Source organism: Macrotis lagotis, chromosome 1 (assembly GCF_037893015.1).
Source record: "Macrotis lagotis isolate mMagLag1 chromosome 1, bilby.v1.9.chrom.fasta, whole genome shotgun sequence".
NCBI classification, from domain to species: Eukaryota; Metazoa; Chordata; class Mammalia; order Peramelemorphia; family Peramelidae; genus Macrotis; species Macrotis lagotis.
Window position 1 is genome coordinate 933,624,957 of NC_133658.1, and position 25,059 is coordinate 933,650,015.

Sequence of the window (25,059 nt, forward strand, 5' to 3'; positions counted from 1 at the left end):
TCAGCCTTCTGACATCCTCTCCCTTCCTTTAAATGTCCCTCTGGCTTCTTCCTCACTGCCTTCATGGTGTGGATCCTCCAAAATCAAAGAGCAATGATCTGCTTTCTAAGTCTCTCTATCAGTCTTTTGGGTGGTTCTTTTTTGGGAATGTTCTCTAGTTACCTCCCTAGCCTGGGTCTGAGTCTCACTTTTAAAAGAAAATGAAATGATGCACACATTACTAATTCCCTAAACTAGTCAAAACCAAAACCAAATTGGAATAGGGTAATATGACCAAAAATGGCACTCAGGAAAGAGAATGGGAAGAAGCAATGGGAAACACCTACAGAGGATGGAAGATAACAGATCTGTGGGTGAGGAGGTTCAGAGAGGGTTAGAAAAATATACAAGAGGACTGGACTGCAAAATGGAGAAAGAATGCTTAGTGAGAACCAAAACATGATGAAAGAAGACCCTCATCATCTGGTACTTGCACCCAGGACAACCCGGACTCAGTTCTGGGCCTGTGGCCAACTCTTCTCTGGAAACCAGCCTCCTTGTCCACCTTGTGCTAACTCTGGGAGGGCCAGCGTCTAATGCTACTATGAAGAATAAAGCATTGGGCGTGGACTTCAGGGCTAGAAAGCCACATCCACTGTGTAGACACTGTATTATCCCCTTTTAGAAACAAGGAAATGGAGGAGCAGTGGGGAAGTGATTTGCAAAGGGTCACTCAGTAATAACTTAAATTTCTATGGCCCTTAATGGTATACTAAGACCTGGGAGAGAAGATAATAAGAGAATGATTCCTAGAGCCCCATTTTATAGACTGGAAGTAGAGGTGGAGAGAATGTGGTCCTAAGGTGACCCAGCTGGCATCACAGCTGGACATCGATTCCATGCCCTACCCACTTCTGGGCTGCCCTTTAGGCCAAGAATAAGAAATTCCATCACTCCTCCCAACATTGGAAGGCATCTTCTGCCCTCTGTCACTCTCGGTACCCACACAGGGACCCAAGAACAAGGCCACAAACATCAATTCTTGCCAGGAGCTCATCACTGTCACTTTCAGTGTGTCTTCAGTTCTAGGGTGCATTAAGTTGGGCCCCTGAGGTTCCAACTACCAAATACTGACCGTCCTAGATCCCTACTGATTCAAGCCTCTCTCTTCTCCACTGAGCATCACTGGACCCTGCAAAGGAGTGTTTCCCCTTCCTGTGTCTGACAGATGCCCCCTGCTCTTCCCTGTCACTGTCACACAGGTAAAACCTTTTTCTAGGGCTCCCAGGGAATGAGAAATGGGGACCTGTGCCCCCAAATCACTGTGGTTTTCTTTGGGGAACTGCTTCTCTCCAGGAGAGTGGATAATCCCTGAGGGCAGGGGCTCTTGTCTTCCCAGCTCTTAGCGCAGGGTCTGATACATCATGAGCACTGGGCTTGTGGTATCTGAAATCTCTGCTCCCAGCCTCCTCAGTTCCCATCCTCCTAGACTTCAGGCTCCTCTTCTGTCTCACTTCCCTCAGTGTGGGCTTCAAACCCCACTCCATAGGTCTGCCATGCTTTGCTTGAGCTACTAAGGAAGACATGACCCTTCTATCCCTCAGCTATGACTCCCATCCCCTTCAGTGACCCTTAATCTTCCCTCTTCAGCAGCTCCATGCTCCACAACTAAAACCTCCTGGCTAGCAAAAGCTAAACCTAGAATCATGATCCTGTCAGGCACCTTAACCTCAGTGTGTCCAATGCTCCTGTGGAGGGCACCCCCTATTTCCAGGCTCATCTTTGTCCTCACCTCTCCACTCTTTTTCCTCCTAGGTTCAATGGGGTTTCAAAGCTTGTCAGCATCACTTCTTGGGTCTTCACTGTTCACTCATCTTTGTCCCCTCTATCCATCCTTCATCCCCTTGTACTTACATGACTAAATGTGCCTTCTGAATGTTCTTCCTGGTTGAGCCAGTCCTCCCTCCCACCAACCCTTCACACAGCTGCCACAATAATTTCCCAAAGAACAATCAATCAGGAATCATTTACTAAGCTTCTACTTTATACCAGGAGTTGAATGGGGAAACAACAATCTCTACAAACAAGTCATATAAACAGGATCAATAGGAAACAGTGAACAGAAGGGACTGCCATGGAGGCTCAATGAAGGTTTCTTGTAGGAGGGGTGGACTTGAAAGAAGCAAGGAGGCCAACAGCTGAAGCAGAGGAGTGAGTAATGGGGGGGGGGGGGGGCCATGGTGACATGATCAGTCCTAAGCTTTAGAAGCATCCTTCTGTTGGCTGAGAAGAGGATGGGGTAGAGTGGAGGCAGGCAGACGCACTATAGGTTATTGTCCTTTGTACAGATCATACCCATCCTTTCTACTGAGGACAGGAGATGGGTCTAGTTTTGGGGCCCAGGGCCTCTCACAAAGCAAGGCCTCTCCAATCCTTGCTGAACTGAGCTGCCCCAAATCCTCCTCTGGATACCATGTCATTTCACGAGGAACATTTCCTGCTCCTTGACTTTTTCCTCCCAAACTCTTTCCATCTATTCAGGAGCTTCACCAGGAGCAGGTGCTCCTTCTTCACACTCCTCAACATGCAAGGGTAGGCATCCTATCAGTACCTCATGGCCACTTCCTCTCTCTCTCTCTCTCTGCCACCATCACCCAGCAGCCATCCCTGACCACCTAATACTTTTTAGGTCCTTGGTCAATCTTTTTCAAGGTCACAGGATATACATCCTCTGACTTCAGGAGGCATCTCCAGAATCCAGGTCTCCTAGAAAGCCCAAAGATGCCTTGCCCCAGTACTGTCCCTTGTCCAGGAATGGTTGGCTGTTCAGAGGGTCAAGAACTCCCTTTCTTTCCAGGAAATGGAGGGTCACCTTTGGATGGTCACTGCCTCCTGCCCTGTCTCTCCTCACTTCCTTCCCTGGCACTATCATCACCCTGGCACTGCCTTGGGTAAACCAAGCTTGATATCCCAAAAGCACCTCAATCTACCACTTAACCAACATCCTCCAGTCCCCTAACCTTTGTCTTCACTAAGTCTAGAGAAGCATTCTGAGGCTCAAGGCCTAATATTTCCCATAGTCTTCTAGACATAGAATGTCCTACACCTATAGACTAGAAACTAACCTTGATGGCAACAGAGGTACCTGCTAGAGACACTACACTCCCCACAAAAGCCTTGACTCCCCATCATTCCTGAAGGAAATACCAAATATTTCCTCAAAGGCTGTTTTGTTTTTTTTTTTAAGGTTTTTTGCAAGACAAATGGGGTTAAGTGGCTTGCCCAAGGCCACACAGCTAGGTAATTATTAAGAGTCTGAGACCAGATTTGAACCCAGATACTCCTGACTCCAAGGCCAGTGCTTTATCCACTATGCCACCTAGCCGTCCCTCAAAGGCTGTTTCTTACCTGATAACCCAGATGGGAAAGGCGAAGTCTCAACCTGAACCTGCAGAGCAAGGTCAAGGCACAGTGAACCCATGATTCTACCTCATTGGTCTACTAGGGTCCATGCCATGTTGTTGTGGTTCTTTGCCCTTCATTTTCAAAGAGGACCAATGGTATCACAAGGTGATGTCCTGACTCCGGTATGAGTAGGATTCCAAAGGAGGCAGAGTCTTTGACTCGAGCCTCAGAGAAGGAAGGACCAGGAAGAAAAAGAAGCAGTTGCCCAGACTTCTGGCCACACTGGTGATCAGAAGAGGACATGGCCCCTGTTGCTTACCCTTGAAGGTCCCACCAGTCACAGATTCAAGAGAGGAAGCTCCGGCTCCCATGCTGACCAGCTGGCCTGCTCTTCCCTGTGTGGCCTGTACACCCTGATTTTCACATCCTGTTTTCTGTGAAATTTCACTTTCCTTGCAGCTTCTGGAGCCACTCTCCATGGAAGGGTGCCAAAGCAGATGTTCCAGGCTCTCGGACCTTTCCACAGGAGTCTGCTCTCTGAACATGACGGAACTCTGCAGATAATTCCTGCGTCACTGCTTTGGTGAACAGCTGCAACACATAATCAATGGGCCCTCGGATCATTTTTATCCCACTCTTCTTGACCAGTATGTATTCTTTTTTTTTGAGGTTTTTTTTTTTTGCAAGGCAAATAGGGTTAAGTGGTTTGCCTAAAGCCACACAGCTAGGTAATTATTAAGTGTCTGAGACCAGATTTGAACCCAGGTACTCCTGACTCCAGGGCTGGTGCTTTATCCACTGTGCCATCTAGCCACCCCTGCCAGTATGTATTCTTTTGACTCCTTTTTCTTATTGCCGTATGGAGGGGAATCTTCTTGTTTTACTTCAGTATTCTCTGGATAATTTTTAATAAGAGAGATCCCTTGTAAAGGAGGCTCTTTTATGGTTTTATTCATTTAACAAGGATTGGTAAAATTTCTACCAAGAACCAAGTACTGAGGATATGACAGGAAACACAAAGTAGTCACTGTCTTCAAGGAGGCAATGAGCTCCCAGAAAGATCAACACAAGAACACAAAATACAAAATTGTCAGGGAGAGGCACTGGCACAGTATTAAGACAGGACTCTTGTGGAAAAGGGAGCTTCAACTGCATGTATCCTAGTTTAACATGGGCTTTCATGATGACATTTTCTTGGGAATCAGTATTTTTAATGCATAAATATTATTTAAAGGGAACTTTTAAGAATGAAGAATAGTTCTAGATTCACCCTTTTTGCCATGTCCCTGCTTCAACCATAGGACCAGCTTACAGCTCAGGGCTCCTTTCAGTTCTTTCCTCTCCTAATTGCCACAAGAAGACAGAATTGGCACAAAAGCCCAGAGATATCCACTGCCCCCTTCTCTTGTCTCACAGGGATACAAGGTCACTCTGCCTCAGCACAGCGAGCCAGGCTTGCAGAGTTACATTTCTGCTCCATCTCTCCTACCTCCAAGGTCTTTCCTACACTGTGATGAGCAGCTCTTTTTTTTCTCTGTCTCATGCAAAGTGTAGCTATTGCTCACTAAATTCTGAGGGACATATGTCCAGCCACAGCCTCTAGCTTGTGGGCAGCAGTTAGGTAAGGAGAAACAAAAGAAAATTCATGCAGCAATATGGATTTTATTTTGTCAACGGCTTTGGTTAGAGGTGTTGTCTTTGATTTGTTATTGTTGGTGAAGCTGTGAACTGTTCCAACTGTTCTACAGGGAACAAATTGGAATTCTGGAAGAAAAAAATCTAAACTCTTCATTTTTTTCTTTTTTAGCAAGGCAAATGGGGTTAAGTGGCTTGCTCAAGGACACACAGCTAGGTAAATTATTAAGTGTCTGAGGCCGGATTTGAACTCAGATACTCCTGACTAGGGCTGGTGCTCTATCTACTACATCACTTAGCCACCCCCTAAACTCTTCATTTTCTTTGACCCAATAGTACCACTGCCGGGCATAGGTCCTTGAAAAGTCATAGGTTAAAAGAAAGACCTAGAAGAGTCACAACTCTCTTATCAGGGGAAGAGGAAGGGAGGGAGAAAAATGTGAAACTCAAAGCCTTACCAAAAAATAATTATTGAAAACTTTGCATGTAGTTGGAATAATTAATTTTTGAGGCGGAGCCAAGATGGCAACAAGAAGGGATCGAGTCTTAGGAGCTCTCTGATAAAACTCATCAGCTAAGGACTCTAACTAAACTTTTGAGAGACAGAACCCACAAAGAGACCCAGTGAGGCAGTTCTCCTGCTCAAGGTAACCTGGAAAAGAGCAGAAAGGCTCTGCTCCCCGGGATCAGAGAGGCGGCCTGCCAGAGGGGTGGCCCACCAGAGCCAAAGAACTTCAGCCTCCCGGAGGCAGCCCCAGGGTGCTGGGAGCCGTGGCTCACAGCAGCGGGGGAGTCTCCAGAGCTGCACCCCGAGGAGCACTAGGCACAAAGTGGGGGAACAGCGGGGGACCTCTGCCAGAGCAAGCACATGGAGCCCAGCCCTCGGGGCACACAGGGAGCAGCTTGGTCTTTCTGCAGCCCAGAGCTGGAAACAGAAGCAGGCAGAGCTGGTAAGCAGGAGCCCCCAGGGCATGAGCCCATTGAGCTGAGGGAGGGGAGTGAAGAGAAACTGCAGAGCTCGGTCCTCTGCCCCTGGAACAGGACTCTGGGGCTCTGACCACATTCAGATCCTGATCGCAGTCTAGGCCCCTCCATTGAACAGCAGACCCCCCCCCCACATCAGCCCCATGGCAGAGGGGGGCGCTTATGGTCATTCACAGACCAGGAGGGAGGACAGAGCCTCACACACTGAGACCCTTGTGGGAGTGTCCCAAAAGCTCAGGAAGCACCCCAAACCAGGCCCAGGCTGGGAAAATGAGCAAGCAGAGAAACAAAAAGAAGACTATTGAGAAATATTTTGCATATGAGCCCAAGAAGGATCAAAATACTCAGTCTGAAGATGAGGAAGCACAAGCTCCTGCATCTAAAGACTCCAAGAAAAACAGAAATTGGGCTCAGGCTATGACAGAGCTCAAAAAAGACTTTGAAAATCAAATGAGGAAGTTGGAAGAAAAACTGGGAAAAGAAAAGAGATGCAGGAAAAACATGAAAATGAAGTCAGCAGCTTAGTCAAGGAAATCCAAAAAAATGCTGAAGAAAATAGCATGTTAAAAACCAGCTTAGGTCAAATGGATAAAACAGTTCAAAAAGTTATTGAGGAGAAGAATGCTTTAAAAAGCAAAATTGGCCAGATGGAAAAAGAGATAAGAAAACTCTCTGAGGAGAACAAATCCTTCAGACAAAGAATAGAATTCAGGGAGATTGATGAATTTACCAGAAATCAGGAATCAATACTCCAAAACAAAAAAAAAAAAATGAAAAATTAGAAGAAAATGTGAAATATCTCATTGAAAAAACAACTGATATGGAAAACAGACTTAGGAATAATTAATTTTTTTAAAAAAGTCACAGCAGGAATGAAGTGAACAGAACCAAGAGAACACTGTACATTTTAACAGAACCCCTGTGTGAAGATCAACTGTGGTAGACTTCACTCTCCTCAGCAATGAAGGGATCAAAGACAGTCCTAAAAGATTCTGATGGAAAATACCATCCACATTTAGAGGAATCTGAATACAGATCAAAGCATCCTATTTTCACTTTTTTAAATTTTTTGATTTTTAATTTTAATTTTTTTCTTTTTTCACAGCTAGACCACATGGAAATAAGTGTTCCATGACTGGACTTGTATAACCTGCTATCCAGGGGGAAGAGGAGAGAAAACTTTACCAAAATGAATGTTGAAAATTATCTTTACATATAATTATGAAAATAATTTTTTAACAAGTCTCTGCAGTACCTTGGTGCCAACCCCAGAAGAGAAGTTCTTTGAGGACCAAGATTTTCTCATCTTCAACACCTAGAAGACAGCATCAGACCCTTAGTAAACTATGAATTTCCTAAAAAAGTGAATCAAATGGGCCCACTGGAAGGGAGAATGGCTAAACAAACTGCTCTATGAAGGCAATGAAATAACAGTATACAGTAAGAAAGGACAAAAATGAGGAATTCAGAGAAATAAAGAAACTTGGCAAGAAATAACATCCTGTAATTCCAACAATGTCAAGGAGAGGACCCACCACAGGCTTACTCGGATAGATCAATGAATGTAGACCAGTGAAGAATGAAGGATGCAGAGTCAGGAAACACAAGAAGAAAAGACTTAGAAAGGGCCTCTCTTGAGTCAGGCATGAGGACCCAGGGCAGGCTTAAAGGGAAGAGGTCAAAAGTATGCTCAGATATGAAGATAAAGGTGGGGACAGAAGAGAAGAAAGATGCATGGTCAAGCCCCCTCACTCCAAAGTCATCAAAATACATCTAAGAAACACATGCTTTCCTGATGGAAATATCCATCAGGCTCATGCTCCAGGCCAAGTCTGTGCAGGGATAGACTGAAAGGTCAGAGAGCACAAGGCAAGGGGAGAGGACTGATCTGGTAGAGTTCTGATCCCTACAACCCGGCTCCAAGTCACAGATCCAGGGCAGGCTTCCAGGTGGAGAAGCCAGAGTGGGCAGCACATGATGGGAGGTCTCACCTCCATCTCTGGGCCCAGTCTGTGGCCAAGGCAGGAATAACAGACCAAAGGGCAGCCCACCCTCCTGCCCCTTTCACCAGCTAGCTCTCCAGCTAGATGATGGTTAAGTTCAACAGCAATCTACTGGAGCTCCATGAAGGGACAAGCCCATAGGTATGCTGCTCAGACCAAACCTAGGTCAGGAACTTGCAGAGCTCAGACTAGGGGGCAGCAATCGAACTTTGTACTGAACCATACCCCTTTGGGAGAACTGAAAGCTTACAAGTCCCCAGCCTGAGCTGCCCATGAAATCCTGGAATAACAACCCTCAAAACCCCCAAAAAGCAGCAACCAAATCATCCCAGACCTCCCCTCCAGAAGCACTGTAGAGCTCGGCCCTCACATCAAGTCTGAAGTCAGGATGGAGGCTATAAGAATAAGCAAACACAAGAAGAATCTGACCATCAAGAGCTTCATTTTCAAAGATCATGACCTTAGGGAGGTAATGCCAGAACAAGCACGTGAATTGGTTTTGTGTGAGGGGGGCTGTGCTAAGTCCCCAGCCTCACTTTCTTCCCAGAGCCATCTGGGTCCAGTGGCCAGATATGGATCAGGATGACTGGAGATGCCCTGGATGGGAAGCAGTCAGTTAAGTGACTTGCCCAAGGTCACATAGCTAGTAAGTGTCAAGTGTCTAAGGCTGGATTCGAACTCTCGTCCTTCTGACTCCAAGGCCAGAGCTCTATCTATCCACTGCCACATCTAGCTGCCCCTCATCGAGAGCTATAATGATACTCAGGGATGCTTGAGATATAAACTTTGAAGAGCATGACTATAACTTCTACTAGCAAAGTCCTAGAGGAAAACACAGTCTGGACACAAATTCAATTAGAATTTAAGATGAAGGGGAAATTTTTTTTTAGGTTTTTACAAGGCAATGGGGTTAAGTGGCTTACCCAAGGCCACACAGCTAGGTAATTATTAAGTGTTTGAGAATGGATTTGAACTCAGGTAGTCCTGACTCCAGGGCTGGTGCTCTATCCACTGTACCATCTAGATGCCTGAAAAAAAAATTTTTTTTCAGTTAAAGCAGGTTTTTGGAAATGACAGAGTTAGAAAAAAAATGGAGAAGAAATAAGAACTACAGAATGCTTGCTTTAAAAGATAAAAAAAAAACGAAAAGATACAAAGCTTTGCCAAAATCACAAGCTCCCTCAAAATTAGAATGAAACAGAAGTCAATGACTCATGAAACAGCAAGAAATATTGAAACAAAATCAAAAGATAAAAAAAAAAGAAAATGTAAGTTATCTCATAGTAAAAAAAAACAACCTAGAAAAAAAAAGACTGAGAATTTAAGAATCAATAGAATACTAAGAAACTTTAAAAAAACACACAAAAACACAAAATCTGGATGGTGTATTCCAAGAAATCTTTAAAAAAAAAAACTACCCCTATGGTCACCTCCTGACCCCCTCAACTATCAGAATTACAGCCAAAAATCCAGAACTTCCAGGGTCAAGAAAGAAACAATCCAAGATGGAAGAACTAAGGTCAGATCACCCAGGCTTTAACAGCTGCCACCAAAACAGAGCAGAGAGCTTAGAACGCACTCTCCCAGAAAGATGTGGGTCACTACCAAGAATCACCTTCCCGGCAACCAAACAGAGGATCACCCTACAAGGTGTGGAGAAGGGTTGGCAGAGGCAGATAGAGTGCTTCCCAGAATTCCTAATGGAAACATCAGTGCTTGATGAATACTCACTAACTGAAAGGACAAGGGCTGTGTGGAGGCACTGAAATGCAAGCACAGGAACTGAGCAGTGAGATTCATTCCCACAGGGTACAAGCACACACATCTACACCCACAAACTCCCATATGCGCGTACACACACACACACACACACACACACACACACAAAAGCTCAGGCGTAGGCACGGGTGCACCTATAGCCAGACCCAAAAGTGCATGTGAAAATTGCAACATGACAAGCCCACGTGTATACAAATGCAGGCATGTATCTGAGAAACAGACCCACGTGTACATACTCAGTCACACAGAAACATGTGCTCCAGAACATACACAGCCTGCACCAACATAGATCTACATGTGTGTACATGTGTGTTTGTGCATGCAAGGATTGGCTACAAACTGTTGCAGATGCTCAGTCATGTACAATTAGACCTGTATACAAGTGTGTGTGTTTAAAACATGCAAAAGCTAACGTGTGCCACACACACCAACATGGCACCAAACATACAAGTGTGCACACTTGCATGCAAGTGACACATATAAAGAACATGTATGTGCACAAAGCCACATGCTAGCAGTTTGACCATACACATGATTAGACACATTCAAGGAGGTGCACACACACAACTGACCTGTGAGAATGTCCAGGCATCCACAGGTAGACACACATGGGCACTCACATGCAAATGTTCCATGAGCACAGTCACCATTGGGCATGTGGACAGATGCATGGGAGCATTTGTGCACTATATGCACATTCACTTTTGTGCACCCTAACACCACCTACAGGCATGAACTTTCATGTATATGCATGCTCTATGCTCATGTATGCATATATGTGAACACTGGGCATCTGTGCACATGAAGATTACATGTCCACATGCAGATTACAGGTCCACAGCAAGCAAACACATGTGCAGTGTCTGCAAAGTCATGCATCTGCAGGACAGTCTGTGTGTGTGAATTTGCTCACAGGTACGCTTGTGCCATTTAGATGTGTATAAGCACATATATGCAAACATATGAGGATATGCCTGTGCATCCCTTCACACACACAAGATCTTTGCAATTCTCCGAGGTCAAGACCTGAATGCTGACCTTACCTGTGCATCCAAAGTCAGGCAACTGCACCCTCAGGGGCACATCCCATAGGGCCACAGCAGCCTATTCCCCCAACCCCCCCTCCTGGTGCCGGTCTTCCAAGACCTCCTCCCCTCCTCAGTGCCTGGAAACCCTCCCAAACTTTCTGCCATCAGAACCCTGAGGCTTCCAGTCTGGTTGCCTGCACTGCCTGCCCTCTCAGCCCTCCTTCCCAAGGGGCTCCAAACCCTCAGTCACAGGCTTCCTCTCTGCCCAAATCCACATCTACACTCCCACTAAGGCACTGGCTGACATCTCCACCATTCCCACCTCTCAGACTCAGAAAAAATCGCAACTACCACCAGATCACAACAGTCTGGAGCTGTCCCTCCAATTCGGGCCTTCTGGCTGAAGATGAGTTGTGAGGAGGCCCCAGGGTTGTGTGAATAACCTCAGAGTGGAGCCTCTGGATACTTCTACCCCTGGGAGTTTCGGGGAGAGAATGGGATCCTTGCTCCAGTCATGGAGCAACCTCCAAGGGTCTTGGGGACACTCCTGTTCACCTCCAAGGACTAATCTGGAAGGGGCCCTGGAGGCCAGCTGGTCCAATGAAGCCTGGGTTAAAGATACCAGGACCAAGTTACTTCCAGCTTCAAGATTCCTCTGCAATCCCACCCTCCTTAGGATGGGGGATCATAAGCAAAGTCCTGTGGACCTGGATCTGGAACTCTGCAATACAAGAGCTGAGCAAGTCTGTCCAGGCCTCTCCAGTTCCCTCCACTGTAAAATGAGGAGGCTGAACCTGTCCATATCTGGAGTCTTTGAGTCCTGAGTCCTGAGTTAATGTGCGTGTGTGTGTGTGTGTGTGTGTGTGTGTGTGTGTGTGTGTGTCCAAATACACCCAACCTACTTCTCAAGACATGTATGCATTTATACATACTTACATATGTACATAAAATGATGGCACTAAATCTACCCACACAAACAGCCATTTATGGAAAAACTACCTTGGTAAAGGTGAACAAGGATACAAACTAAGCCCCCGTAGGAATCCCAGCCAGGAAGCAATTATGGGACAGGGAGCAGAGGGAAAGTTGCCTTACCCAGGGAGACCAGATTCTGATAGGTCTCCAGCATCACGTCCTGGTATAGCTGCCTTTGAGAGGGACCCAGCTGCCCCCACTCCTCGGGGGTGAAGTCCACGGCTACGTCCCTGAAGGTCACAGGTTCCTGAAACACCAAAAACATGCCTGTTGAGAGAGTATAAAAGACAAAGATGACAGTAAGAGGTTTTTTGTACACAAGTACAGGGTCCCCATTTCTTCTTTTGGAAAATGTGAAGACATGCAAGGTTCTAGCCCAACTGGATATGCTAAATGCTAAATTAAGGCTAAATTAAGACCCCAGTGGAGGGGTCTGGGAAAGGCCTTTTCAAGAAACTGAGATCTGACCTGATTCTTGAAGAAAGCAAAGGAACTCCACAGGTGGAGACAAAGCATAACAGATATGAGATAGCCAAGGTAAAGTTGAGATGAGAAATGAAAAGTCACGTGAGAAACAGCAGAAAAGCAAATGAAACTGGATCTTGGCATGAAGAGAGGGAAGGAACATGTATGAAGACTGGAAAGGCAGGAAGGAATCAGGCTGAGCAAACTTAAATTCTAAGAAGGAAAGGTAGTCCCTGGAGCTCAGTGGGCAAGAAGTAGATAGTAATATTACTCATGGCTAGATGGAGAATGGACTGGAAGGAGGGAAAGACCTAAAGCAGGGAGACAACCCCAGCAGCTCTTGAAACATGACAGATGTGAGGAGATAGGGGCCCGCACCAGGATCAGGGGCAGTGTAAGAGGGAAGAAGGGGGAGCACTGGAAAGGTGCAGTGGAAGTGACTGCAAAAGAGATGCTGCAGGGTGACATTGATCAGAGATGCAGCAGAGTGAAATGGACCAGAGATGGGGGAGGTGAAATGGACCAGAGATGCACAGAGGTTTGCTGGTGGAGCTGTGAACTTTCTGGAGAGCAATTTGGAACTTCTCCCAAAGGGCAATAAAACTGTGCATACCCTCTGATCCAGTAATGCCACTACTATACTAGATCTATATACCAAAGGGATCACAAAAAAAAGGGTAAAAAACCCCCATATATACAAAAATATTTACAACAGCTCTTTTTGTAATGGCAAAGAATTGGAAATGTAGGAGATGCCCATCAATTGAGGAATGGTTGAGCAAGTTATGGTACTGAGAGTTTTATGGAGTACTATTGTTCTATAAAAAATCATGAGTGGACAGATTCAGAAAAGCCTGGAAAAACTTCCATGAACTGATACTAAGTGAAGTAATCAGAACCTGGAGAACATTGAACACATAAAGAGCAACATAGCATGATGATCAACTATGATGGACTTGATGTTTTCAGCAGTATAAATGATCAAAGACAATTCTAAAGATCTTGAGATGGAAAATGCCATCCACATCCAAAGAAAAAGCCATGGAGCCTAAATGCAGACCAAAGCATACTATTTTCAGTTTTTAAAATTTGTTTTGTTTGATATTTTTCCCTCTCGTAATTTTTCTTCCTTTTTGTTCTGATTCTTCATTCACAACATAATTAACATAGAAATATCTTTAACATAGTTATGCATGTATAATCTCTATTGAATTACTCACTGTCAAGGGGAAGGGGAGGGAAGAAGAGGAAAAATGTGGAATTTACTAAAAATGATTTTTCAGAACTACTAACTTTTCATGTAGTATGAAAAATATATTTTTTAAAAAGGAGACACAAGGGGCAGCTAGGTGGCGCAGTAGATAAAGCACCGGCCCTGGGGTCAGGAGTACCTGGGTTCAAATCTGGTCTCAGACACTTAATAATTACCTAGCTGTGTGGCCCTGGGCAAGCCACTTAACCCCATTTGCCTTGCAAAAAAAAAAAAAAAAGAGAGACAAAAAAAGAAGCAATCTAGGTGATGAAGTGGATAGAGCATGGGCCATGGAGCCAGGAAGGCCTGAGTTCAAATCCAGCCTCAGATACTTAATAATTACCTGTGTGACCTTGGGCAAGTCATTTAATCTCATTTCCTTGCAAAAACCCAAAATGAGAGAGAGAGAGAGAGAGAGAGAGAGAGAGAGAGAGAGAGAGAAATGAACAGCAGGAAATGAGATTTATTGATATTGAGAGAGATAGAGACAGAGAAAGACAGTCACAGACAGAGACATGGAGAGACAGAGAGACAGAGAGAGATTTTATGTCTCCGTGTGTTGTTAACATTAGTGACACATGCAGAGAGAAAAAGATGGAGGTAGATAACCAGAGACAGACAGACAGACAGACAGACAGACAGACAAAGACATTTTCTTTCTGCATGTGTTGTTAGCATGAGAGTGACACATGCAGAGAGGAAAAGATGTAGATGACTGGAGAGAGAAGGAGAGAGAGAGGAGAGAGAGAGAGAGAGAGAGAGAGAGAAGAGAAGAGAAGAGAAGAGAAGAGAAGAGAAGAGAAGAGAAGAGAAGAGAAGAGAAGAGAGAGAGAGAGAGAGAGAGAGAGAGGAGAGAGAGAGGAGAGAGAGGCTGCAGAGGTGAAATCAACAGGTCTTGGCACCATATTGGATAAGGGAGGTAAGGAGTTTAGACCAAGACAACTTCTAGGTTGGGAGCTTGAGGAACCAGGAGGATGGTGTTGCCCTCAATAGTGATAGGAAAGGGGAAAGGTTTAGGGAGAAAAAAAATGAGTTTTGTTTTGGACATGTTGAACATTAGTTGACAACTGCTAGGAAAATTGAAAATGACATGACAGAAACTAGATATAGATGAACACGGTATACCAAGATAAGGTCAAAATGGGTAAATGATTTACACATAAAGGATGATACCACAAGCAAATTAAGGAAGCATGCTATGTCAGATCTACAGATAAGGGAAGAAATTAGGACCAACAAGATTTACAGAATATTACGAAATGTAAAGTGAATCAAAACAACCAAAATTAAAAAGATAAGCAGAAAACTGGGGGGAACAAATTTTATAGCAAGAATCTGATAAAGGTCTCAGTTCTCTACAACTGAGTCAGACTATGTCATTCCCCAATTAATAAATGGTCAACATTCTGAAGAGCAATTGGGAACTATGTCCAAAGTGAATACCATTAGATCCAGCAACACTAATGATAGGTCTATATGTCAATATGTCAATATGACCAGTCATGGGGACTTGTGGAAAACTATGTCAAAATGTGATTGCCTGAAAAAGTCCATAAGTTTCGTACACCAATTTTATGACAGCATACAGGCCTAGGTTCTTGAGATTTCCCAGTCACCAATGGAAAGAAACAAGGTTTATAGCTTTTTAGCATGTTTTCAATCATGTTACACCTCCCACAAGAATGAACACAGCATCAAGGTCAGTTAAGGTAAAGTCTTCAATTTGAAAAGGCTCCAAGTCAAGACTACATTGGAGGGAGTGTTGGTGCATGGTCTTCTGTTTGTAGATGATTGTGCCTCAGTGCAGCCTCTGAAGCTGAGATGCAACGTATGGATTGATTCTGTGTTGTTTCTGCTCATTTTGACCTAACCATCACTACCAAGAACACCCAGGTGCTCCATTGGCCACCACCACACCACCCATATGTGGAACCATCGGTTACAATAAATGGAGAAGTTGTGAGTACCATGGACTAGTAAACTTCCCTTGGCAGGGTCCTTTCCAGGGAGCTACTCTACCATAGGTTAGAAAACTGTCTCCTGGACATGTAGTTTGCAAGGTCTGAAAAGCTGCTGCCAACAAGGGACCAGAGGTCAGGCAACAGGCCTGAGTCTCTCCCTGTTGGGAGCCAGGGTCTCTAAGCTGTTTGATACAGTCGCAGCAAGAAGACTCAAGGCAGTCACACTGCCTGATGGAACAACATTTGCTTCTTCAATATATATATAGGGATTTTATGCAAACCAATATTTATAGGTCTATTATTTATTGATTGCAAAACTTACTCATCCTAATAGTGGAATGACTATAAAGGAAGGATTTCAGAAAAATTCCTTAAATAAAACAGATTGTAAACTGTCCAAATTTAACAGGATTGCCTCTCCCTGAGGCATACAAAAGGCTTCAACATTATGAAATCTCTGGAAAACCCAACACTGGGAATGCTGAGATGTCAGAATATATACAAGGAAAACAGATACAAGATGGGTCAGATAGAATTCCAGGGAAATTAATAGTTTTGCCCCCCTTACCATACACAGGAATATATGAAAAAGATGGTGAGAAAATAGTTAGTACAGGTGACCAATATGTGAACTCCAGCAGCCTTAGTTTCATGGGAAAGAATAAAAAAAAAAATCACAGAAACTGTGGCTTCTACCAACAAAGGCCTGAAAGAAAAATTGGTTATTGTAAGAGTTAATGGATGGGTGGACAAGCATAAAGACCCTCACTATAGATTGTTAAGGGAGTGTATCTAAAAATATTACTTACAAGAAATATAAAAAACTTTCCATTAAAATAATTGCTTAATTAACAATTTTAAATGAATTAACAATTATACAATGTAGTAATAAATAAGGTAACAGACAGGTTAAGGTCATCATGGTCTAAGTAAGGATAAGAAATCAATTAACTATATGATTATTACTTAAACTTGTAATCACATGATTAAAACTTGTAACTATATGAACTATGTGATTGATGATGAAAATTATATACTTTTGTAACCAAGGAAATGATCTCAGCTTGCTTGCTTGAAACATACATGATTCTGAGACTAAAAAATAAATCCAAGCAGCTGAGTCAGTCAACCTGCTCCTGCCTTTACCCACTTGTTGACTCAACTCATTTCACCGACTCTATCCCTCCTGTCAGGTTCCAAGGACCCTGCAGAGGCTGGACCCCTGCATCTCCCAAAAGAGAACAAGTGAGATCCTAAGGGAAAAGGCAGCCCTAGGCTGCCAGGAGGGACCTGATGGGGTCAGAAACAGGAGGAGCCTTGGAAATTCTGGAGAAGGCACTTTGGGCAAAAGGCTGAGAGGACATGAACTTTTCAAGGGGTCTGGTCTACAAAAAATCCAGAATTCCAGCCAGGAGTCATGGTAGTCCAGTGAGGGCTCATGCATAGACTGGGGGGAAGGAGCCTAAAAACAGAGAGACTGAAGACAAATAAGAGAATGGAGGGAGATGAGGCAGACAGCCTTCTAGAGAAGAGGGAAGGGGGTGAGGGGAGGGTCAGTCATGATGGGAAGGCATGAGGATAAAGGGATCAGCCACAGCAGGGAGAGATACTTGGGAAGGAGTGAGAGGTAGAAAGAGGAGACTCAGGGCAGCCCTGAGGGGAGTGGAAGACTGAGCTGAGGGAAGGGCTTCCAGGAAACCCCCGGGGGGAAAGTCAGATAATGCCCAGTCAGAAAGCAGCAGGTGATGGGAGGTTATGGGTGGAGGCTTGCCCAGAAACCTGAGAGTTGAAAACACACTCCCCATGGCTAGGTGACCCTGATTCTTGCCTGGGACTCCCACCATCAGCCAGCAAAAAAGGGCCAACACGGCCCCAGCATGGACAAGCCCGTGGCCAAGGCCTTCAGTCCGGCCTTCAAGGCTGTCCACAAACTGGGTCTGAACTTCTTTCCCTCTGCTCCCAGACTGAGTCCCTGCCCAAAAAATGTCAACACCCACCTCATCCTCCCCACCAGGATTGCCATTCCCGGGCCCCTACAAACCCCCCCCCCAAACCTTGGCTACCTGTCCTACCCATGCTTACACCATGGGCTCCATCCCCGTGGGCCAGGGCCCTGTCTCTCCAAGGGAACCCTAGCTCCCAGAAGGTTGGGGGTGGCCCTCTAACCCTCCCTCCGGCCTTGACCCCCAAGGAAGTGATGAAACAGTGAGGCTGTGGGCAAAGGGCAGAGGGAAGAGTGGAGTCAGTGGGACCTGGCCCTAGTGAGAAAGTCGCTGCCCTCAAGGAGTGGCCATTCTGACCCGTGGAGACCAGGGAGGGGTCCCAGGGATGGCAATGGAAACTAGATTCAGGAGTCCTGTTACCAGGGCCAGAAACCTACCTGGAAAGGGGCTGCCAGGGGTGCAGAGGTGAATGCTCCGTCCTGCCCCTCCTCCTTCTGGGCTCGGGCTGTGCCCTCAGCAGGCAGAGCTGGGGAGGACAGTGCCATGGGGGGCTGGCAGGCCTATAGTAGTGGTTACTCCCCTCCTCTCTGTTCTCTTCCTCTCCCTCTACACGACAGAGCTGGGGAAGGACAACAACTGTGGGGGCCAGGCCTGCACAGTGGTGGGCACTGCCCCCTCCTCTCCTCCGTCTCCTAGGTGGCAGGGTTGGGACTCCCAAGCCCTCCTTACCTCCTTGGAGCATCTGGGCCACCAGGGCTGAGCCGTCCTCGGGAGGGTTCCCCGGCCCGGGAAGGAGGCGCCTCTCCTCCCTGCAATTCCAGGACCTCCGGCCTCGGGTCTCCCTCGGGTGGGCGGCCCCGGGGTCCCAGCTACTGTGGGCAGTGGAGGGGGGCTTCAGGGGTCACGGACACACCAGCATGCCCGTAGGAAGCACCCACTATGTGCCCCGGCCCCGCGCTACGTGCCCGTCCTCGGAAGAGCTTGAAATACCAACTGGGAGGGCAGGGAGGGCAGGGGTGGCAGGGGTGGCCAGCGAGCCCTGCGTGAGGCCCGGGGAGGGGGTGGGGGGGCAGAGTGCGGGGCCCCGGGCCCAGTGTCAGGGGGAAGCAGGGCGGGCTGGCTCCCGGTCCGGAAGAGACTGAGGTTCGGGGAGGGTCGGCAGCCCGGGGCCGGGCCGGGGCCCAAGGCCCCATTTTCCAGAGGAGGGGGCTGAGGCTGGCACGAGCCCCGCCCCCGCCCCGCGCGAGCCCCGCCCCCGCCCCGCGCGAGCCCCTCCCCCGCCCCGCGCGAGCCCCTCCCCCCGCCCCGCGCGAGCCCCTCCCCCGCCCCGCGCGAGCCCCGCCCCCCCGCCCCCGCGCGAGCCCCGCCCCCGCCCCGCGCGAGCCCCTCCCCCGCCCCGCGCGAGCCCCGCCCCCGCCCCGCGCGAGCCCCTCCCCCGCCCCGCGCGAGCCCCTCCCCCCGCCGCGCGCGCCGCCTCTCCTCCGCCCCGGCCCGTCCCCTCCCCCGCCCGGACGCGGCGCCCCGCACGTACCGGCCCCCGGGTCGAGCCCCCGGGTGGCCCCGGCCGATGCGCGCGCAGCCCCGGGCTTCGGGAGCGCAGTGCGCCTGCGCCCAGAGGTTTCCCCGGGGCCCGCCCCCGGGACCCGCCTCCAGGGCCTCGGGGGCGTGGCTACCGGTGACTCAGCCAATCCTGGGTCGTTTCGAGCCCCGACCCGCCTCGGGGAGGACACGCCCCGGAGAAAGGCGATCCCGCGAGGCCCCGCCCCCTCCGGGCCCCGCCCCCCAGTCCCCGGCGGCCTCTGCTGGGGGCCCGCAGGAGGGTTAGATCCCCCTCCCCCCCCCCCCCCCCCCCCCGCTTCAGAGACCCCCCCCAGGGGGCCCCTCGCCCACTGCCCCCTCCCTGGGCATCCAGCCCCGCCCCCATCCAAGGAGCCCCCCCCCTTCACTCCAGGCCCCCGGCCTGCTCCCACTTCCCTGAGGACGAGATCCCGGGGCTCCCCTGACTGTTCCCGGCTCCCCACTGGCCACATGGGGGACGTCCCGCCCCCCAGCGGACCAAAGGGCCCCGCTGAGTCTGTGGGTGCCATGCTGCAGAGGAGTGGCCCCCCGAACCTCCAGGCCGCCCCCCACGCCGTCCCCGGTCTCCTCCTTCATTGGACAGTCAAGGCCATCCCACGCTGCCCCCTCGCTGCCCCCTCCAGGGCTGCCCATCTCCCCCAGCTGCCACCGCGCGTCCTTTGCTCTGTCTCGGTGGTCCCCTCCTTGCCAGTTCTCGGGCCTCCCCTCCACCCTGGGCTTGGACTTCCAGGCATGACTCCCCGCTCCCACTTCAGGGGGCCATCCCCTCGACCCTCGTGCCGGCCTCTCTTCCTCCCTTGGACTGTGAGCTGCTTGAGGGCCAGGACCCTCTCAGGATGGCCTCCCCTTGTATCCCGCCAGCGGCTCAGGGTCCAGCAGGGCAACCCTTCCTAAATGCCTATGACCGACCAAGTGCCGGACATGTCCTTGTCTCAGCCATCACCAAACCGGGGCCCAGAAGGGCACTCAGAAATGGTTGGCCTTGACTGTCCAATGAAGGAGAAAAGTGGGGACCCTGTGGGGAGGGGGGCCAGCCTGGAGGTTGGGGAGGGCCATTCCTCTGCAGCACAGCACCCAGAGAATCGGGGCCCACCCTTTGGCCAGCTGGGGCGGGGCATACTTTACTGTCCTGGTCACCCGGGGTGAGGTGAAGAGAATTGGGAAAGTCACAGAAAGAATGTGGTTGGAGTTGGTACAGAAGGAGGATTGGAGGATTGGACCAGAAACAATTGTGATCTGAAGAGCCACCTGGAGAGACACCCCCCCCTCCCAATTCTTAATGTATCCTTGATTCATTGTTTAGTGTAAAATGTGTATCCTGAGCTCCTTGGGTTTTACCCTCTCCCTAATTCCTGGTACTATAGTGAAAGGGAATCTACCTTTTGCCCACTGGATGAGAGGCAAGCCATAAAAACCTGGGTTGGACCCTGGCTTGTGGCCGCAGCAGTCTTCTCTGACCATAGTCCAGCCAACATTACTTGGCTGTTCTCTCCTCTTCTCTTCTCTTCTCTTCTCTTCTCTTCTCTTCTCTTCTCTTCTCTTCTCTTCTCTTCTCTTCTCTTCTCTTCTCTTCTCTTCTCTCTCTTCTCTCTCCCTCCCTCCCTTCCAATGTCTTGTAACCTTTTTAATAAATTTTTGTTTTCTTTCCACCCATGCTTTCCCAAGTCTGAATAATGGTTCCTCATAGGCAGAACCACACCCAAGGAACCAGTGGCTACACCAGGATGCCGAGACACTTTCCAGACCTTCTGAATTCACATGATTAGAGGCTGCACTCCCTTCAACTCTCGTGGGGGAGTCATTGACTCCTCCAAGAGTATGGAAGCAAAGAGGGAACACACAGAGCTGACGGGTCTCTCCAGCCAAAGCTTCATCATCACTAGGTTACCGGACCAGAGCCAATATAGAATGTCTACACATGAGCCAGGCTTTCTCCAAAACTCTTCCCTTCTACATCATTCTGACTCTCCCAAATGCAGGGGAAGTACATCAAGATCTGTGTAATCCCTGTATAGAAGGGGGCCTTGACACCTTTCTGGACTCCAAGAACATCCTCAGAAATATAACTTTGACTAGGCACCTTTGGGTCTGAGAATAATCTGACAGGACCCAAATGCTTGCCTCTGGGGGTCACAGATATTCCATAAATGTGTCTCAGATTCATTCACACAGCCCCCTTGATAGCCTCATTATCTTGCTGTATCTGTCAAATTCCTGCTTCCTCCCAGGACTGCCTCCCCTTCCCCAGATGTGACTGGAACCATAAGAGAGTACAGTTTCCCTCCTTCAAACCTGTGGGAAGCCCGTGAATATGTGACTCCTTCTGTCTCAGGAAACATGTTCAGACATAACACAGAAACCCTGACCCTTTTCCTACTCTGTCCAGCCCCCTATCTATACTAAGCCATATGTTTACTTATGTTTGGAGTAGTCTGACAAGACAATATATCTAACTGCTACCTTTGCTTCTGTCTCCTGCTTACTCTCAGGACCTCCCGCAAACACTCTAAAAACCCCTCTCCCCTAAACACTCAGGGACTGTCTGATTTGGGGCCTCTTCATCCCCAGGCAGTCCCTGGAACATTAAAGAGCTCCAAACTGATCCAATTCTGGTCTCCATCTTGCTCTTTGGGTTCAACACAGGAAGCAACCTCTGCATCCTTTCTACAGGATTAGACATCACTGGGGACCCCATTACACCTTCATTCAGCGAGCTCTGATGAAACACCCATGGCATGCCAGTTCTTGTCCTAGGCACTGGAAAGATAAAGATAAACACCCCGAGCCTCCAGAAGCTCCCACCCAAAGGGGTAAGATGATGGATCTAGAGTAAACCTCGCCATTAGAATGTAGCAGAATCTAACAGCAATGCTCTCTGGTAACCTGTGCCACTGCCCTAAGGAGAATGCCTCCAGTTTGAGCTCAGCCCCTACCTAGGGTCTCCCCAAAAGGAAAGAGGGCCCTCAGTAGACAACATGCAATAGGAATGAGGCCCATAGCATGTCTTAGGACCACAGTTTATATATGCCATTTCTCCTAAGCCCTATCAACAATTCCCGACTTCCAGCCAAGATGGCAGAGAGAAGACAGGCACAGTTCTAGAGTCTCCTGATCTCTTCCCTATCTATCACATGAAACAAACCTCTTAGAGGAAGTCCGACTCACGGAACCCAGAGAGAAAAGCCAAGAGAAAGAGCATCTACCTCAGGATTTGTCTCCCGCTACAGCTTTGTTGGAATTCGGGTGGGTGAGTCTGGGCTCAGAGGGAGGATCAGGCCCAGATCAGCCAGATTAACAGCTGAATTGGAACCAGGAGTCTGAGGGCCCAAGAGCCAGACCTGCTGGATCAGCAGCTGGACAAGGGGTGCTTGGGTCCGGCAGGGAAGCAGAGGTGCTGGTGTTGGTGCTGTTCCCCTGGAGCTTGGGGAAGAGGCTGCGGGGAGAGGTCTGGTGCAGGAGAGCTGTGGACACCATCCCTGGGACCCTCAGGTCTGAGAAACTCTGAGTCCATGCCTCCATTGCACTGATGCCCCCTTCAAAACAAACATTGCAAACTATTTCTGCCTCAGGCCCAGGTGTGTGAGCAAAAGAACCAGCCCAGCTGAGGAATCACCTCAGGCCAGGGTAAAGCTCACCATTGATTGAAGGCAAAACAATTCAATAGTTCCAAATCCTCCCTTCGGGCAAAGGGAGAGGGCCTCACAACCAAGGTCACAGACACCCCAGAGAGGGCAACCAGCACCTCCTACTGGCCAGCCAGAGAAACTGCACTCAGTAAAGCCTTCAGTGATCCCAAGCCCAGGTGAACCAGCCCCCCCCCACTCAAGGTCTTAGCATAATGAAGAAGGGTCAGCAGAAAGGTGGATCCATAGAAAAATTCCTGGAAGGGAAAGACCCCAACTCAGAGAGACCTGGAACCTCTGAGGAGAAGACAATCTGGTCTCCAGCACAGAAAGACTTCCTCGAAGAAATAAGGAAGGAGCTTAAAAATTTGGGAGAGACAATTAATACCTTGCAACAAGAAAACAAAACCTTAGAAAGTACAATTGGACAAACACAAAAGGAGAATCTCTCAGATCATCAATTGGACAATTATAAAATGAGAATAATTCTCTCAGATCCTCAAATGAGCAAATGCAAAAAGAAATTAATTCTCTCAAAACCTCAATTGGTCAAATGGAAAGCTCTTTCAAAAGTAGAATTGACCAATTGGAAAAGGAGTTGCAAAAGGTTAATGAAGAAAACTCCTCCCCCCCAAAAAGAATGGGGTCTACAGAAACTAATGACAGCAAGAGTCAGGTAAACAAAATCAAAAAATAGAAGCAAATGTAAAATACCTCATCAACAAAACCACTGACCTTGAGAATAGATCGAGGAGGGGCAACCTGAAAATTATAGGACTTCCTGAAAACATTGAAGAGAAAAAAAGCCTGGACTTAATATTACAAGATCTAGTGATGGAAAACTGCCCTGATATCATGGAATCAGAGGGCAAAGTAGTTATTGAAAGAATACATCGATCCCCACAAGAAAAAGATCCTAAAATGAAAACACCAAGGAATGTTGTGGCCAAATCGCAGAACTATCAGATAAAAGAGAAAATCCTGCAAGCAGCCAGAAAGAAACAATTTAAATATCAAGCAGCCACAGTAAGGATCACGCAGGACCTGGCTGCATCAACATTAAGGGATCGAAGGGCCTGGAACGAAATATTTCAAAGAGCATGGGAGCTTGGAATGCAGCCAAGAATCTACTTTCCTGCAAAGCTGAGCCTTCCCTCCCAGGGAAAAAGATGGACATTTAACAAAATGGAAGAATTCCAAAAATTTCAGATGAAAAGACCAGAGCTAAACAGAAAATTTGGACATCAAACAGGAGGTTCAAGAAACACATGAAAAAGTTTTTAAAAAGGGGGGGGGGGGCAGGAAAAGAAAAAAAAATGCAATCCAGTAAGTTAGTTGAAACTGGCTTTTTCCCAGCATGGGGGTAAAAAAAAAAAAGACTCTCATAAACCTTGAGAAATGTAACCCTAACAGAGAGAATACACCTTGCCAGAAATGATGGACATTCGTGACCTATCTATGAGACTACTATATAATGGGATGTAACTGGCTTTAACCCCATTTGGGAGAAAGACTCTAATAACTCTCAGGAACTTAGATTCTATTTGATATAATATACAGAACTAGAAGAGTCAGACACTCAGAATTTTCTATGACTTAGATAGAATGATCTAAAAAAAACACTACCGCCCTACAAAGGGGAACAGGAAAGAGATGGGAGGAGGGAGGGGATTGAATGGGGTAAATCTCATTACACTAAGAGGTACAAAAAACCTATGGTAATAGTGGGGAAGAAGGGAGCAGAGGAGAAACACCTGAAACTTCTCATCAGACTTGGCTTAAAGTCAACCTACACATACTCAGTTAACTTATAAAACGTCTAACCTTTCAAGTATTAAAAGGGGGAAAGGGGAGGGGGACAGAGAAAGGGAAGGGGAGTGGGGGAAATAAGGGGAAATAATAATAGGAAGGGAAGGGAAAAGGGAAAGGGGAAAGAAAGGGGAGGGTATGATATAGGAGGGCAAACATACTGAAGGGGGTGAGTTTCAGAAACAAAAGACTGGAGAATATGGATAAAAGGGGGGGAATACAAACAGAGGGAAGATAGCATGGAGGGCAATAAAGAATTAGTAATCATAACCTTAAATGTGAATGGGATGAACTCTCCCTTAGAACGTAAGCAAATAGCAGAGTGGATTAAAAACCAGAATCCTACAATATGCTGCTTACAAGAAACTCATTTGAAGCAGAGATACACATATAGAGTAAAGGTAAAAGGTTGGAGCAAAATATATTTTGCTTCAGCTGAAGTAAAAAAAAACAGGGGTAGAAATCCTTATCTCAGACAAAGCAGCAGCAAAAATAGATAGCGTTAAAAGAGATAAGGAAGGAAACTATATCCTCCTAAAAGGTACCATAGACAATAAAGTCATTTCAATATTGAATATATATGCACCCAGTGGGACAGCATCCAAATTCTTAGAGGAGAAGCTGAAAGAATTACAGGAAG

General features: G+C 47.5%; 1 protein-coding gene across 1 annotated transcript in view; it reads right to left on the bottom strand.

Moving 5' to 3' along the window:
- Positions 1-19,620, bottom strand: part of LOC141510699 (uncharacterized) — a 186,792-nt gene extending 167,172 nt beyond the window's left edge. The window contains 5 exon segments of the mRNA XM_074220270.1: positions 7,259-7,318; positions 11,909-12,035; positions 18,139-18,281; positions 18,941-19,208; positions 19,414-19,620. Of these exon segments, the coding sequence (XP_074076371.1) occupies positions 7,259-7,318; positions 11,909-12,035; positions 18,139-18,281; positions 18,941-19,208; positions 19,414-19,620 (805 nt within the window).
- Positions 19,621-25,059: the final 5,439 nt, after the last annotated feature.